Source organism: Emys orbicularis, chromosome 4 (assembly GCF_028017835.1).
Source record: "Emys orbicularis isolate rEmyOrb1 chromosome 4, rEmyOrb1.hap1, whole genome shotgun sequence".
NCBI classification, from domain to species: Eukaryota; Metazoa; Chordata; order Testudines; family Emydidae; genus Emys; species Emys orbicularis.
The window spans coordinates 128,808,707-128,826,656 of record NC_088686.1 but is presented as its reverse complement, the minus strand read 5'-3'; the positions used below and the strand labels follow the sequence as shown (position 1 = coordinate 128,826,656).

The 17,950-nt window shown below is 54.7% G+C and overlaps 1 protein-coding gene across 1 annotated transcript in view; it reads right to left on the bottom strand.

Annotated features, from left to right (window-relative positions):
* Positions 1 to 2,527: 2,527 nt before the first annotated feature.
* SHISA4 (shisa family member 4) overlaps positions 2,528 to 17,950 on the bottom strand; it is a 53,628-nt gene continuing 38,205 nt past the window's right edge. Inside the window, exons 3-5 of the mRNA XM_065404284.1 lie at positions 17,331 to 17,464; positions 5,138 to 5,317; positions 2,528 to 2,574 (exon numbers count right to left, since the gene is read on the bottom strand). Coding sequence (XP_065260356.1) covers positions 2,528 to 2,574; positions 5,138 to 5,317; positions 17,331 to 17,464 — 361 coding nt within the window. The remainder of the gene's footprint in view (positions 2,575 to 5,137; positions 5,318 to 17,330; positions 17,465 to 17,950) is intronic.

Sequence of the window (17,950 nt, the reverse complement as noted above, 5' to 3'; positions counted from 1 at the left end):
GAGCAGCTGAGGGCAGAGACACTGACTGTGTCCCCCTGGGGGCTTGTTGTCACGGACTATGTAAAGGAAACTCACCCTTCTAGCTGAGCTGTTGTCACACCCCATAGTGCAGCCTCCTCCCCTCAGCCAGAGGGCCCTGAAGGCCAAGAGTCTGTCCCTGCTCCTTGCTCAGTGGCTGGGATGTTTGATGGTACCCGAAGCCAGGCTGAATATGGTCCCTGCCCCCGCCAGGCGTCACCCTGCACTCTTCAAGTCCCAGAACACAGAAGGCGTTTACCTATGCACAGGTTTAATCAGGTTTTTAGTGCACACTGATGGACACACTTGTCATTCCAGCTATGACAGCGCAGCAGTGGCTGCTGCATGGCTCTGGGCAGCAGGAGGCGGGTGCATGGCTGGAGCAGGAGGCCACCACACATAGAGTGATGAGGCAGCTCACCTCCTGCCTCCAAGCCTTACTCCTGCTTCTTGGGGAAAAGCATAATCTGGGCTTCAGTGCAGGCGTCAGGGAGGGGAAATCCCCTGGGCAGTATTGCACAATTGGCCAGGTGGCTTTCCTTTGAAGCACCAAATACCAGCTGTTGGCAGAGGTATGCCAGCAGCCTAGATAGGCTGAGTCTGAGGTGGCAGGGCACAGGCCAGAGGGGCCAGCAGGTCTGACTTAATAGAGCAGGAGCTAGGGCAGGACAGGCCGGACCAGTGATCAAATCTTGCGCACCTAGCTTCCCAGTGACCTGGCCATGGCCCCAGGCTGCCCAACTGTCCTAGAGGCCCTCCTGTCTCCCCCAGGGAAAGGGCAGTAAACAGTCTCAAATACTGTACTGAAGTGAACTAGGAGGAGCAATGACCCCAAATGACCCTGGCCAGCTGGGCAGGGACCACAGTCAGTGCCCTGGCACTACAGACAAGGTGAGAACTGATCTCTGTTACCCATTTCCAGGGACCCCAATGCGCCTGGGGAACGGTCAGTCACAGGTTTATCCACTTGTAGAGCAGGGAAAGTAGGAGAGGAAGAGACAGGCTGGGAAGCCAACCCGGCCTGCAGGGGAGGAGGCGGAGAGTTTCCCTCTGCCCTGCCATGTGCATGGGGTGGGGGTGGGATCTCTAGTCTGAGGGTCAGGAAGGGTGGCACTGATCAGGGGTGGGGAGATGGTGTTTCTCCAGGGAAATTCACACTCCAGCTCTGGGGGACTCCTGTGAAGCTTGAGTGTAAGCTCCCCTGCCGCTACTCCCATGAGCCACCTGGACGCAGTGAACCCCTAACCTTGCCACTGCTCCCTGGGGGCAGCATGGTGCGAGCGGGGGCCCCCTTGGCCAGTGAACAGAGGATGCAATAGCATGGGGGCTGCAGCTCACCTGCGAGAGCAATGGTCGCACTTGCTTTGTGGGGCTGAGCTGCATGATGCTAGCCAGACGCTGGATGGAAGCAGGAGCCTCCTGCCATCCAGGGGCCATGAGAGGAGCCCCACTGGGCTTGGCAAGTGATCCTGGACACCCAAGTGCAGTGCGGGGCCATCCGCTGTTAGTGTGCTATGCCCGGCCCCATACAGGCTGCAATGGCAGCTCCTAATGTGAGGTTTCTCCTTCGGGAGGGAGCCCACTGGGAGCAACGAGCCGTATCAGGCCCCACTGAGCAACAGGACTGTGGGTGCCTGCCAAGTGGCACCCTGCCCTGCCCCGGTGCCTGCGGCTTGCACCTGTCCTGCTGCAGCTGCAAATGGACAGGGCTCTCATGCTAGGTTTGGAGAAATTGCACCATGCCACAGGAGGTGCTGCCTAGGAGCCCCCCAGACCTTGGTTCCATGGCAATCGTTCTCAGGCTAACCTGCCCCTTGGGAAGGGCTGGCCTCTGCCAGGAGGACAAGGGGCCCATGGTCACACCATGGTCACACCAACAGGGCATTGCTCCCCCTCACAATTGGGCTATTGAGATCCCGGTGCCTGTGAGCGCTGAGCTCAGGTGGAGCCTTCGCAGAGGCGGCTTCAGCAGAGGGAACTCATCCCACAAAGGAGCCAGTGTCTGGCTGCACAAGAGCTTCCTTTGTGCTCATGTTGTGTATTTTGGTCCCTCAGAACTCAGCCTCCCTCACTAAGGCCAGACAGAGCTGTGACACTCAGAAATGGCCCAGGGACTGCAGGGGTACCCCACTTGGCACATCCTGGGATACCCCTCTTGGCATACCCTGGTGACTGTGGGGGTACCCCATTCAGTAGGCCCTGGAGAGACCCACTTATCATGCCCAAGGGACTGCAGGGGGAACCCATTTGGCCCACCCTCGGGGGACCCACTTGTCATACCCAGGGGACCCTAATTGGCATGGTCCCTGAGTGAAACAGGCAGGAGAGGGCAGGGGGCGTACTGCACCGCTTTGCTGAGGGAGAAGGTGGCAATGGCTAGTCTGGGACCAGGCACAGGGTGTCTGAGGTTCACAGGAGTCACAATGCAGCAGAGAAGCCCGCAGCAGGGGCTCATAAGCTCACAGTCCAGGACACAAGGCGCTGACTTTGCAGTCTCTCTGGGGTCTCCTCAGGCTCCAGGGTAGGTGGGCTGTGGTGGGAGATAGGGCGGGGGTGCTGTGGAGGAAAGAGATGGAGAGCGTCATTCAGCAGAACCAAGTGCAGCGAGTGCCAGGATGAGACGGCTCCCACATGCCCCAGCCCTGGGGGTTTTGGGATAACGCGAGTGGGTGAGGCTGCAGCACACCCAGCCGACACACTCAGGGACCTACTGCTATGGCCAGCTGAGGGCAAGCTCTGGCATTATGGGGCTTAAGGCCTGGGCTCTAGCCCAGCTCCCCTCAGTATACAAGGGCCATCAATTCTGGGTCTGTTGCAGGGAATGCCTATTGAACACACAGGCTGTCACTGTTCTACAAGCCAGCCCGCAGTGCACTCTCCCTTCGGCACTGAGCGGAGGACCTGCCACCTGCTCTCTGTGGAGGAGATCAGGGTCAGGGGACCATTCTCCTGCCCCATACCCAAAATCCCACCCTCTCCGCAGCCACAGGGTCATTTTGCAAGCTTCATGCTATCACCAAGGGCCTATCTATACTAGCCTAGAGTGTGCTCGGCTGGGGAGTGCCCACACCACCATTTCACCATTTCCCTAGCCAGGGAACACATGCCAGGGCCTTGCCTTCGCTAGGGATGGACCTGGTGCCATCAGGTACCCACAGACAAGCCCCCTGGGGCTGCTGCCTCTACACAAGGGTAAGCAGATGAGCTCTGAAGAGTGGGACTCCAGCACAGCCTTGGGCGAGTGGAGCTCACAGGCTGAGGGGTGAATTCAGGCCCCAGGGAGCAGGAGTGGGGAAGAGTGTGCAAGTGACAGCACTGCCAGAGAGCCCCTGGCGAGAGCAGGGGCACATGGGGCAAGGCTTTCCAAAGCACGCAAGTGCCATGGGGAATAACGCAGACCACCACCACCCCCCCGCCCTCCCCACATTGGGAACTACGCAGACCACTCCTCCCCACATCGGGAACTATGCAGACTGCCCCTCTCCTGCCCTCCCTGCGTGGAGAACAATGCAGACCGTCCCTCTGCACGTGGGGAACCGCACAGACTCCCTCCCCTGCCCTCTCCAAATGGAGAACAATGGAGATTCCCATCCTCTCTGTTGTGATAACTGCGCCTATACATTTACCCTAATTGTAAGCTCAGCTGTAAAACATGAGTGAAGGCTCATAAACTGTTCCAAGAACTGATAACAACAAATGCTGATGGGAAAAGATGCAGCGGCGAGACCGAAGACAGAATTAATCCAAACAAAAGGGGCTTCCAATATAAAAGGACTGTGTTAAGAACATGCCAGATAAACAAGAGAAGGGTGTGACTGGAAAATCAATTAACCACAATTGGTATGTTGGAAAACAGGCTAAATCCATAAATAAAATACTGAGGGGCTGGGCTATTCCACCCATCACCCCTTTTGGAGTCCTCAAAAAGGGATTTTCAGGGGAAGCTGCCTTCTGCAACACTGGCGGACTGAAAAAGAGGAGATGGGGAAGGAGCAAGCTTCACCGTCACAGCTGCCACCCCAGACCCCAGATCTTCTCCTGCCTAACCCTGAGAAATGTCCTGACCAGACCAGGCTGCGGGCGGGGGGGCCTGATGACACCAGTACTGGCTCAGGCTCAAGGGGCTCAGGCTGAGGGGTTGTAACTGCAGTACAGACATTCGGGCTCAGGCTGGAACTCTAGGACCCTGCGAGGTGGGAGGGTCCCAGGGCTCGGGCTGCAGCCTAAGCCTGAATGTCTATGCCACAATTAAACGGCCCCTTAACCCGAGGCCCACGAGCCTTCGTCAGCTGGCACAGGCCATCCACAGATGTGTAATTGCAGTGTTCGTGTAGACGTAGCCAGAGTGGCTGATCAGAGCGTGTGCTGGGCCTGGGGTTTTCCAGCACTTTCGTAGCAAGTGACCCCAGAGACAGAAGCTGCGTTTCCTCTCCTGGCTGTTCTGTTCTTTTCCCACTTCTCTGTGTTTGTCTTGGTTCGTCTGCTAGGATGTGGGATCAGACTTTAACAGCAGCAGCAACAACAGCTCCAGCCCAGTAACTTCTCTTTAACCCAAATAGATGGTTATTACCCACTCTGATACCATCTAAAAGACTGTCAGACTCAGACAAGGGCTTTTTCCTTTCAAGACTCTCCAGCTAAAGGGACAGGGAATGAGAGAGGCTGTTACAACACAAGCCTTTCACAGGTTTCCCTTCTGTTCTGTCTCTTTACTGAAGTGTTAAAAGATGTGTAATGGTAGGTTGGTGTGTGGGACTGAGCAGGCTGAGGTCTCTATGTACCAAACCCTGGACCTTGGTAAACACTGGTTAAAGTTGGATGGTGACAGGGTCATGTTAACGCCTTTGACACTTTGGGACCCTTTATTCCATCTCAATGAATACAAACAACCCCTCCCCTCCCGACCCAGAGAACAATGAACCCCCACTCCCTATGGAACCTGCTGGGTGCTGAGCCCTTCTGAGAATATGGCTGTGAGTACTGGATCTCAGGGCAGAGGATACAGATTGTCCCCTAAGCGATTAGTGTCGGGGGAGACCCCAGGGCTCCTAGTTTTGGAGGGACGCAACTCTGTAAAGAAGAGAGCTTCAAGCAGTGTTGTGGTTCCTGCTGCTCTTACCTGTTGGGTTGTACAGCGGGGGCCCTGCTGGGTACATCGGATACTGTGCAGCTGGGGCAGTGGGCGGATACATGGCCATGGGAGCATAGCCTGGCTGGGGGGGTGCAGGTCCTGCTTTGGGATCCACAGGGTAAGTGAATGGTGGCTGAGCTGGGTAGCTGGACAACGGGATCTCCTGGCCTGCATGACAAAGACAAGGTTTGCGCTTCAAGCCCCAGAGTGTGCAGTGCCACTCTCCTGCTACAGAGCAGGGGCACTCTGCAGCGAATACCCCCTCCCCATCCCCTTTTGAGACGCCTCCAGCAGGCTTTCTCCAAGCCAGCCCCCAAAGCACCTCAGAGCCTCCGAAATACTCCAGGCCCTCTGACAAACTTCCAGCAGACCCCCACCCCAAGACTCCACCACAGAGAGATCCCACCAGGCCACCCCAGACACCCCCATTGTAAGAGACTCTGCATCAAACAGCTCCCTGAGACACTCAAGCTCCTGTGGACCATTCCATTTTGGGGCAAAAATATGTCTGGGGATTGGTCCTGCTTTGAGCAGGGAGTTGGACTAGATGACCTCCTGTGGTCCCTTCCAACCCTGATATTCTATGATTCTATGATTCCACGCCTGCAGCTCCATAGCGCACTAAAACAGCATTGTGCACTGGGGCTAGAATGCCCAGGGTGGGAAATTGCCGCCATCCCCAGGCCCGAGAGCCCTAGCTTCCTGCCTGGACTGGACCCTCCCTTAGCAAGCACCACAGACTCAAGCTTCACCACCGGATTGGCCAGCAAAACGTTTAAGGGAGCTGCAAAGGCCAGGCGTCCAACGGAGGAGGTGACTGCTCCAAACCTCCCATGGGGCTTTCAAAAGGACGTGCTCTACCCTGAGCAGTGGGGCCCTGTGACATCCCAAGCTCTGCTGGGCTGGACACCCATATCCTAAGTGAACCTCTCTGCTGAGAGCCCCAGGAACCTGCTTCAGCTGCTACAGGGACCATGTACACCCCCTAAAACTCACTATCTGCAAACAGTAGAGATAGTTCCTCCTTCCAGCCCAACATTTTACAGTGACCACAGTGCAGGGAGTAGTGCTGGGCTGGCAGCCCCAGAGATAGAGTCACAGAACAAGTACAGAAGGAGCACAGTAGGCACCCCCACCCCCTGCGAATGTCCCTCCATTGAGACGTGGGGGTAGGAGAGGGTCACTCAGTCTCTAGGGCCCATTCATGGGCGGCAAGTATTTACTCCTGGGGGAACTCTGTGCTAATGCGCATGCACAGAATTTATGTCCCCTGCAGATTTCTTTGCTTCCCCGCAGAAAAATGACTTTCTGATGGGGAAGCAGAGGGAAGCCACAAGAGTAGTCATGCAACCTTCCCCAGGAGTATGTTTCGGGTGCCCAGGGCAGTCAGCAGAGAGGTAAGTCACAGTAGGGCAGGAGGCAGGACTGGGGAAGACCGGGCTGGTGGTTCCTAACCTGTGCTGGGCTCAGCTGCTAGTCCCAGCTGGGATGGGGAGGATGGGACTTCCTGTTTCCCTGCATGGCATCTGGGGCTGGGTCAAACCCACCCCCAGATTTCTCCCCTGGCTGCAGGAAACTACAAACTCCCCCCCCCCCCGCCGCCTGCTTCCTGCACCCATCGCTTCTGAGTTGCACAGGGAGGGATCCCTGTACAGGGAGCTGCACCCCCATCTGCCCCCATGCATCTAGCCCCCCTCATGCCCAGACCCTCCCGCCAAGCCTCACCCCCGCACACTCAGAACCCCCCCAATGAGCCCCACTCCTCCTGCACCTGAACCACTCCAATGAGCCACCCTCACCCGGATCCCCACCCCACCAAGCCCCAACCAGCTGCACCTGGATCTCCATCCCAATGAGACCCACTTCCCCCACATCTGGACCCCTCACTGAGCACCCCATACCCAGACCCCCCTGCCAAGCTCTATCCCCGCCATACCCAGACCCACGCTGCTGAGCTCCAACCACCTTCACCCCCGTGCAGAGTCTCATTACCATTGCATCCAGAACCACCACCCCCAAACAAGCCCCTGTGCATCCAGATCCCCTCTGCAGCTGGATCCCCCACTGAGCTGCCAGCACCCAGATTGCCCAACACAGAATTCTTTCACCCCACACCTGGATCCCCCCACTCTAAGCCCCTCCACACTTGGATTATGCCTTGCTGAGACTGCCTGCCCACAAGGAGGGACAGGGCCCTGGGGTGTTTCTGGGGCAGGCCCGGCCCTTGCACTGTGTCAGGGTTGGGTGCAGCCTCACTGCTGAGTTCGTGTCCCGGGGGGAGGGGGAGCTGCACAGTGATCTCCCACCTCTGTGCGGCCAGTGGCCTGTGCTCCCCAACACCATGCTGGAGACTCTACATTTATTTGACAAATAAAATTAGCAGAATTTTAAAATATTGTGTGCAGAATTTTTATTTTTTGGCACAGAATGCCCTCAGGAGTAGGTATTGAAGGGCAGGGAAGGCTGAGCCTCCCCAAACAGCCTTGCGTGACCCCGCCCATGCTCCGCCCCCAGGTCCCTTCCTGCTTCCCGGTGCTGTGCTGCGGGGGGCTCTGCCACCCATGGCTGGGGCTCCTAGACTGGTGCTGGGGCTAATGGGGGCCAGCCTGTGCTCCGGGGCTGGAGGGAGGGCACTCTGGGGCTGCAGGGAAGGGGGGCACGCCGCCCGCCCTCCTGCCCAGTGCTCTGGGGCTGGGGGAGGAGGGCCCTGCCACCCGCCTGGTACGCTGGGGGGCAGGGGGAATGTGCTGCCCACCCAACCACCCGGCACTCCGGGGCTGTGAGTGGCCTGGGACTGTGGGAGGTAGCTGGCAACCACGCAGGGGGTAGGGGGGTTCTGGCCTCTAGCAGGAGGGGCGGGGCCTTGGGCAGAAGGGGTGGGCTGGGCTGGGCTGGACTGGACTGGATCGGGGGCTAGCCTCCCCGAGCCTGGGGTTAGGGTGACCAGATGTCCCGATTTTATCGGGACTGTCCCGATATTTACTTGTTAGTACCACGTACCGACCCATGTTTGGTCAGGACGCAAATTGTCCCAATATTTTGCACTCCGGCGCACAGGCGGAGGGGGCTCGTGCCCTCCCTGCCCCCAACTCAGCCCCGGCCCTGCCCCGACTCCGCCCCATCCCTGCCCCATTGGATCCCTCCCCAAATCCCCGCCTTGGCCCCGCCTCTTCCCCAAGCACGCCGCATTCCTCCTCCTCCCCCCTCCCTCCCAGGCTTGCGCGAATCAGCTGTATGGTGGTGCAAGTGCTGGGAGGGAGGGGGGAGAAGCAGGACGTCGCAGCCCGCTCAGGGGAAGCGGAGGTGAGCTGGTGCAGTGGGGGAAGGGGCGGGGAGCTGCCGGTGGATGCTCAGCCCCCACCAATTTTTCCTATGCTCTGGCGACTCCCCCTCTGTGTCCCGATATTTCATGTCTCTCATCTGGTCACCCTACCTGGGGTTCACCTGCCACCCATGGGCCCATTCATCCCTTGGTCTCTGCTGAGATGTAATTCGCAAAATCATATGCGGCATATGGCTGAGAACTTCAAAACTGGATGGTAACAGACTGCAAATCTGGTGATATTCTCAACAAAGAAACGGCCTCAATCAGGCCTGGAGCTCTTTCCATTGCTTCACACGGACTCAACAGACACTCTAGATGTCAGAGTAACAGTCCTGGAATCTTATTATATAGATGAGTGGAGAATGGGACCGGGATTGTGATGCTGGCAAGCCAGGTGCCAGCTCATGCCAGGCCCCTAGCACTGACAAATGCAAAGCTAGAAACCAGTCTGGCTCCCCTGACTGTTAGTATTTGTAAAGTAAGAATTAGGTTTATGAAAATGCGTTTGGTGTTTAGACTTTATGGAATGCTTGTAAATTGCTGCTGGCATTAATCTCACTTATAATACCTTAAGATTCTGTCACAGGTATTTTTAGTAGAAGTCAGAGACAGGTCGCAGGCAATAAACAACAATTCATGGAAGCCTGCAACCTGTCCCTGACTTTTACTAAAAATACCTTGGGGGGGGGGGAGGGAACAAACAGAGCACGGTTGGGGCTTGCATCTGCTCCAGCCATGCTGCTGCTCCTGCAGCAGGGGCTGACTGCTGCTGCTCCATCCCCAGGAGGGCTGACCCAACCCCAGCTGCTGCTCTAGCAGGCCGGGGACTACTGCACCAGCAGCTGGAGGCTGGCTGCTGGTCAGCTGTTTGGCAGCCTTGGGGTTGACTGCTGGTCAGCTATCCCTGCAGCACCCCCGGCTGTTATGCTCTGGCAGCCCCCCAGCTAGCCACTGGCCAGTGGTTCCAGGGGCTGCTGCTCCGGCCTGATCGCTGCTCCAGCAGTCCCAGGCTGACTGCAGCCGCCATTCCGGCGGCAGCTGCTCCGTGTCTGTGGGGCTGGCTGCCGGTCAGCTGTTCCAGCAGCTGCTGTTCCGGCAGTCCTGGGGCTGGCCATCAGTCAGCTGTTGGCCAGCCCCTCCAACCATTGTTCTGGTGGCCCCAGGGTTGGCTGTGGTGGCCGTTGCTCTGGCAGCCCCAGGGCTGACTGCTGGTCTGCTGCTCCGGCGCCATGCCACCCTGCACCCCACCTCGCGCCCCACCCCCCCGCTCCAGCGGCCCTGGGGCTGGCCACTGGCCAGCTGTTCCGCGAGCCTCAGCTCCAGCCCTGACCCAGAAGAAGTCCTGGAGGTCCTGGAAAGTCCCCCCATGACTAAATCGTATTCTTACCCATGTTACAAGGTAGTATTTAAGTGTTTGCTCTGAACCTGTAAAAGCACCAGAAGCATTACCAAGTGTGAAATACTAGTTTACCACAGGAGGTGTTATCTCCTGCCCAACAAAAGAACATAGGAACATAAGAACGGCCACACTGGGTTAGACCAAAGGTCCATCTAGCCCAGTATCCTGTCTTCCGACTGGCCAATGCCAGGTGCCCCAGGGGGAATGAACAGAACAGGTAATCATCAAGTGATCCATTCCCTGCCTCCCATTCCCAGCATCTGGCAAACAGAGGCTAGGGACACCATCCCTGCCCATCCTGGCTAATAGCCATTGATGGACCTATCCTCCATGAATGTATCTAGTTATTTTTGAACCCTGTTATAGTCTTGGCCTTCATAACATCCTCTGGCAAAGAGTTCCACAGGTTGACTGTGCTTTGTGTGAAGAAATACTTCCTTTTGTTTGTTTTAAATCTGCTGCCTATTAATTTCATTTGGTGACCCCTAGTGCTTGTGTTATGAGGAGTAAATAACACTTCCTTATTTACTTTCTCCACAGCAGTCATGATTTTATAGACCTCTATCATATCCCCCCTTATTCGTCTCTTTTCCAAGCTGAAAAGTCACATTCTTATAAATCTCTCCCCATACGGAAGCCGTTCCATACCCCTAATCATTTTTGTTATCCTTTTCTGAACCTTTTCCAATTCCAATATATCTTTTCTGAGATGGGGTGACCACATCTGCACGCAGTATTCAAGATGTGGGTGTACTGTGGATTTATACAGAGGCAAAATGATATCTTCTGTCTTATTATCTATCCCGTTCTTTTAATGATTCCCAACATTTTGTTCGCTTTTTTGACTGCCGCTGCACATTGAGTGGATGTTTTCAGAGAACTATCAACAATGACTCCAAGATCTCTTTCTTGAATGGTAACAGCTAATTTAGACCCCATCATTTTATATGTACAGTTGGGAATTTAGACACCAGACGAATTGTTGTGGAACATCAGAGAACAAAATACTTTGTTGATTGCGCCCCCCCCATACCAATGAAGAGGAGCTGTGCATGAGGACTCGTCCCATCAGCTTGAGCTCTGCGGGAAGGGAATAAAAATCCCTGACAGGAAGAACTGGATCTCTTTGCTGCTTGGACTTTGTGAGGGCAAGATTTCTAAGCACAAGCAAGGGATCCCCAGCTGCTTAGCCTGGGTTAGCCCTAGAGGACATATTACATATTACATATTACAGCAGCCTCTGTTACCTTTTGGAACCTAAGACTGTAACTCATTTGTGTGTGTATGTTTACCTGCTTTAACCTTGTAAATAACTCTCATTTCTTTTTCTTTGGGTATGTCTACACTACGAGAGTAGTTCGATTTTACTTAAAGCAAATTTGTGGAACCGATATTACAAAGTCGAACATGTGTATCCACCCTAAGGACAGTAATTCATCTTTGTGAGTCCACACTAATGGGGCAAGCGTCGACATTGGAAGCGGTGCACTGTGGGCAGCTATCCCACAGTTCCCGCAGTCCCCGCTGCCCATTGGAATTCTGGGTCGAGCCCCCAATGCCTACTGGGGCAAAAAATGTGTCGAGGGTGGTTTTGGGTAACTATCATCATTCAACCCTCCCTCCCGCCCTCCCTCCATGAAAGCGCCGGCGGGCAATCAGTTCGCGCACTTTTCTGGTCAGTGACAGCGCGGACGCCACAGCACTGCGAGCATGGAGCCTGCTGCGATCATCGCTGCAGTTATGGCCGTTGTCAACACCTCGCACCTTATCATCCACCTTTTTCAGAGGCAGATGCTGAGAAATCAGGCGAGGAGGCTACGGCAGCGCGGTGAGGACATTAAGTCTGAGAGGGGCACAGACCTCTCGCAAAGCACGGGACCCCGCGCCGTGGACATCATGGTGGCAATGGGTCATGTTGATGCTGTGGAATGGCGATTCTGGGCCCGGGAAACAAGCACGGACTGGTGGGACCGCATAGTGCTGCAGGTCTGGGATGAATCACAGTGGCTGCGAAACTTTCGGATGCATAAGGGAACTTTCCTGGAACTTTGTGAGTTGCTGTCCCCTGCCCTGAAGCGCAAGGACACCCGGATGCGAGCAGCCCTGACTGTCCAGAAGCGAGTGGCCATAGCCCTCTGGAAGCTTGCAACGCCAGACAGCTACCGGTCAGTCGCGAATCACTTTGGAGTGGGCAAATCTACCGTGGGAGTTGCTGTGATGCAAGTAGCCAACGCAATCGTTGAGCTACTGCTCTCAAAGGTAGTGACCCTGGGAAACGTGCAGGTGATCATAGATGGCTTCGCTGCGATGGGATTCCCAAACTGCGGTGGGGCTATAGATGGAACTCACATCCCTATCCTGGGACCGGCCCACCAAGCCAGCCAGTACATTAACCGAAAGGGCTACTTTTCAATGGTGCTGCAAGCACTGGTGGACCATAGGGGACGTTTTACCAACATCAACGTCGGATGGCTGGGCAAGGTTCATGATGCTCGCGTTTTCAGGAACTCTGGTCTGTTTAGACGGCTGCAGGAAGGTATTTACTTCCCGGACCACAAAATAACTGTTGGGGATGTGGAGATGCCTATAGTCATCCTCAGGGACCCAGCCTACCCGCTAATGCCCTGGCTCATGAAGCCCTATACAGGTGCCCTGGACAGTGAAAAAGAACTCTTCAACTATCGGCTGAGCAAGTGCAGAATGGTGGTGGAGTGTGCTTTTGGATGTCTGAAGGGGAGATGGAGAAGCTTACTGACTCGCTCTGATCTCAGCGAAACCAATATCCCCATTGTTATTGCAGCTTGCTGTGTGCTCCACAATCTCTGTGAGAGCAAGGGGGAGACGATTATGGCGGGGTGGGAGGTTGAGGCAAATCGCCTGGCTGCTGATTACGCCCAGCCAGACAGCCGGGCGATTAGAAGAGCCCAGCGGGACGCGCTGTGCATCCAGGATGCTTTGAAAGCTAGGTTCCAGAGTGAGCAGGGTAACCTGTGACTATTAAGTTTGTTTATTCAGAAGCTGAACCTGCCCCTGTTTCTTTACTCAGTTAATGTTGACTATCCTCTCCAGTTACCAACCCCCTTCCCCTCCTTCCAACACACCTTTAGAAATAAAATAAATGAAACTTTGTTCATTAACACCGTTTTCTTTATTAAGGATTTCGTGGTAAAGTGTTGAAACTGGGATGCAGACTGTGGTGCGGAGCGGGTGTAGTGATGGAAAGGACGCTTCTAAACTCGAGGAATGACAGGCTCCTGCTTCTAGAGCGGTCCGCAGTGGTGGACTGGTTGTTTCAACGGAGCCTGCCACCCCTCCTTTTCGGGACTCTGTGTGTGGGGGCTATGTGACTTTGTGGCGGGGGAGGGCGGTTACAGATCCCCTGCTGCGTGGCTCTGTCATCCAGGCTAAGGACCGCTGCATAAGATCTGTAACCGCCCTCCCCCGCCACAAACTCACATAGCCCCCCCACACAGAACATGAAAACCACCTCCCAGACTGACCAGGGTGCCTAGTGACTGCAATGTGTGTGTGACCTTCTGCTGAACCTGCCCCCGTGTCTGTGCCCTGGTAAAGGTGACTGTCCTCTCCAATTACCAACCCCTTCCCCCCCTTCAAACACACTCTCCTCTAAAAGAACATGACGGAAACAGTAATTAACAGAAACGTATTTTTTTATTAACAACTACACAGTTAGGGGATGAAACTGGGACGGGGGCTTGGGTGAGGTGCTTTTGGAGTGAAGGAAAGGACTTATCAAATCTTTGGGAATGAGAGCCTTCTGTTACTTGAGCAGTCTGCAGGGGTGGAGTGACTGTTTTCACGGCCCCTGCCGCCCCTCCTTCTTGGGACTTTGGGTGAGGGGGGGATGGGACTTTGTGGCGGGGGAGGGCGGTTAGAGAGAGACTGCAGCGGGGCTCTGTCCTCCTGCCTCCGGTCCTGCAGAACATCTACAAGGCGCCGGAGCGTGTCCGTTTGCTCCCTCATTAGTCCAAGCAGCGTTTGAGTCGCCTGCTGGTCTTCCTGCCGCCACCTGTCCTCCCGTTCGCTGTGTGATCGCTGGTATTGCGACATGTTCTCCCTCTACTGGGTCTGCTGTGCCGCCTCGGCTCGGGAGCAGCCCATAAGTTCTGAGAACATCTCGTCCCGTGTCCTTCTCTTTCGTCGCCTGATCTGCGCCAGCCTCTGGGAGGGGGATGCCGGGGTAGCTCGGGAGACACTCGCAGCTGTGGGATGGGAAAAAGGGAGTGAATTCCTCAGAAAGATACAGTTTTGCGAACAATGAATATAGTCTTTCTCTGTGAACAAGACCATGCACAGCACCTATCACATGTGCACTCAGTACAAGGTCGAATTTTCGGCCTTCCCATTGAGTGCCTGGGGTCTTGCTGTACAGATCACACAAGCAGGGCCGGACAATGGAATTCGGCTAGCAGGCGGACATGGTAAGCAATAGACTTTTGGCTGCTTAAAGCTTAATTTATAGCAGTGCCCTCCTTTCACGTTCCAAGCAATGCTCCTAGCGTTGGCCAGTTCCTGCTGCCGGCAATCCAGCCAGCATGAACTCTGCCCCTGTCCCAACCCCCTCGCGGCTGTCCCCGGGAAAGATCCCTGCATGCTGCCCCGTCACGCCTCCACCGCGTGCCTGTAAACGGCTGGCTACAGTTATGTAAAGGAACAGGCAATCAGTCCCAATACTAACGTTCCCCTTATTCAAAGCAGGTCACCATGAGTGATATCACTCTGATGAGGATTTCGGAGACAGAGAAAGACCGCATGCTGCGTGAATGCCAGCAAGCACCAGGGCCGTATGCTGCCAGGCTTTGTGAGGCAATGATCCCGGAGTACTTGCTGCTAGCCTGGCGCGGAAAAGTTTCCTACCATGGAGGACGCAATAAGGCCGCTCTCCCCAGGAACCTGATGCAAAGGCTTTCACAATACCTCCAGGAGACCTTCGTGGAGATGTCCCAGGAGGATTTCTGCTCTATCCCCGGACATATTGACAGAATTTTCCAGTAGCTGCACTGGCAAGGACTAAAAACTAAAGCGCCTAGGGCAAACTAATCATGAAAAACCGGACATGTTGACAAACTTTTCCAGTAGCTGCACTGGCAAGGACTAGAAACTAAAGCGCCTAGGGCAAACTAATCATGAAAAACCCATTATTAAGATACCATTCCTATTCTGTTCAAAATAAATGTTTAAAACACTTACCTACTGATGTTTCCCCTGATTCACGGTCTGGGTTACCGCCTTGGGAGGGTTGGTAGGGGATCTCCGTGAGGGTGATGAAGAGATCCTGGCTGTCGGGGAAATCAGCGTTGAAAGCGCTGTCGATTGCCTCATCCTCCTCATCTCCTTCCTCATCTTCCCCGTCCGCGAACATCTCCGAGGAAGTGGCCGTCGACAATACCCCATCGTCAGAGTTCACGGACAGTGGTGGGGTAGTGGTGGCGGCCGCACCTAGAATGGAATGCAGTGCCTCGTAGAAACGGCATGTGTGGGGCTGGGATCCGGAGCATCCGTTTGACTCTTTGGTCTTCTGGTACCCTTGTCTCAGCTCCTTAATTTTCACGCGGCACTGCGTTGCATCCCGGCTGTATCCTCTCTCCGTCATGGCTTTGGAGATCTTCTCGTAGATCTTCGCATTCCGTTTTTTCGATCGCAGCTCCGAAAGCATGGACTCATCGCCCCACACAGCGATCAGATCCAAGACTTCCCGATCAGTCCATGCTGGGGCCCTCTTTCTATTCTGCGATTGCATGGTCACCTCTGCTGGAGAGCTCTGCATCATTGCCAGTGCTGCTGAGCTCGCCATGATGTCCAAACAGGAAATGAGATTCAAACTGGCCAGACAGGAAAAGGAATTCAAATTTTCCCGGGGCTTTTCCTGTGTGGCTGGTCAGAGCATCCGAGCTCGGACTGCTGTCCAGAGCGTCAACAGAGTGGTGCACTGTGGGATAGCTCCCGGAGATATTAGCGTCGAATTACATCCACACCTACCCTAATTCGACATGGCCATGTCGAATTTAGCGCTACTCCCCTCGTCGGGGAGGAGTACAGAAATCGATTTAAAGAGACCTCTATGTCAAAATAAATAGCTTCGTTGTGTGGATGGGTGCAGGGTTAATTCGAGTTAACGCTGCTAAATTCAACATAACCTCCTAGTGTAGACCAGGCCTTAGTTATTAACTCTTTAGTTAATATATTATAGTATTGGCTACAAGTGTTGTCTTTGGTGTGAGATCTGAGGTGCAAGTGACCTGCGGTAAGTCCTTTGGGACTTGGAGAAACCTGAATATTATGGTGATGTTGGGTGTAAGGGACCATCAACCACAAAGGCAAGCTTCTCTGGGTGGCAAGATCATAGAATCATAGGGATAGAAGAGACCGCAAGGCTCATTTACTATAACCCCACGAGATGGATCGGAGTACCCAAGGGAACTGTCTGTGGTTCCATGTTGAGGCTGGTGTAGTGTCTGAGGAGTTCACACTTGATTGGTTGGTGAAATACAAATATAGAACTCATAGCCAATTTGGGGTGTGTGCCCTGTTTCTTGACAGTCTGCCCTGAGGTTGGTACTCATGCTCCTGAGCCACTGCAGACAGCTTAACAGGGACCAGGAGCTGGAGGTGGGGACAGGACGGGTTAGGGACAGGTTGGAAGAGACAGGGCAGAAGGGGTGAAATATGTGTGTGTATTGGGGGGGACGGGACAGGTAGAGTGTCTGTGACCACTAGAGAATACCCCCCTGCAGAGCCTGGAATGGAACCCACAAATCCTGGGTTTCACCATTCCTCTGATGTCAGCAAATATCTGTGAAACCCATTAGCAAAATGTCTCTCTAGTGCTGGTCCATATAGAGGATGACAACCTACTGTGATCAATTACTTCCTTAGCTCAAGTGATAAGAGATCTGTGCAGTGGATCAAAAGGTTCCAAACCCGATGATGACCCATGTGGATGTCAATATGAGGCACGTTATGTAATTTCTGATTTTTCAGTTTGCTGTTTTAAAAACCTAGAACATTACACACAAAAAACTATGGTAAGGTTGCAAAGTCAAAAACACAGAAGTTAGGAAATGCCAGAAATAAGGTTGCCTGTGCAACCTTAATTCAGCCCCCCCCTTTTGCATATGCATGATGATACATGATCATGTTGTATTTTTTCCCATGCCGCATTCAGTGCACAGGAAGGACAGTGCTCAGTTAATGAGCAGCTAGTCAATATTTTCCTCCCCTCCCTCCCTCCTGGACACACACACTACAGTCACCCTAACTGCATCCCTCCCCTCTCTCCCCAGCCTAGAGTCAAAGAGAACTAAACCAACCAACATTTACCAAGTACTTCCTGTGCCTGAGCCCCCTCTGGTGCCCCCTCTGCCCCCTGTCCTGGGCTCACCCTGCTCTTCCCAGGCCGTGGCAGCACAGAGGGTAGTTGTGCTGCCAGCCCCTACCTTGGAAGGGTGTCCGCATGTGCTGCCGTCTCTGGTACAGGTAGCAGCAGGAGCACATGAAGCAGCAGATGATGGTGGCAACGATGGCCACGAAGAGGACGACGGCTGAGGCAATGCCAGCGATGGTCTTTGGGCTGTGGGACACAAGCAGACATGGTTACAGGGCAGTCTCAAGTACTGTCCCGAGTGCCCAATGCTGCCCTTCCCTGGACCAAGTGGATCCTTCACAGACTCATGCTGGCTACATGCTGCACAAAGAGAGATGTGCAGTTCACAGGCAGCGCCTGATCCCTGCGCATTGCATGGATCCAGCTCCCTGCAAGGGATGAACCCTGGGACCCTGCCCTCCCTCCCCAAGGCTGTGGAGATGAAAGGATTAATGGGTGGTCTTGGGGTTTGTGCATGGCTGGGCAGGGCCGCCCAGAGGGGGGGGGCAAGTGGGGCAATTTGCCCCAGGCCCCGGGCCCCACAGGGGCCCCCACGAGAATATAGTATTCTATAGTATTGCAACTTTTTTTTATGGAAGGGGCCCCCGAAACTGCTTTGCCCCAGGCCCCCTGAAACCTCTGGGCAGCCCTGTGGCTGGGACTTGGGACCCCTTCCCCAACCCTGGGAATGCT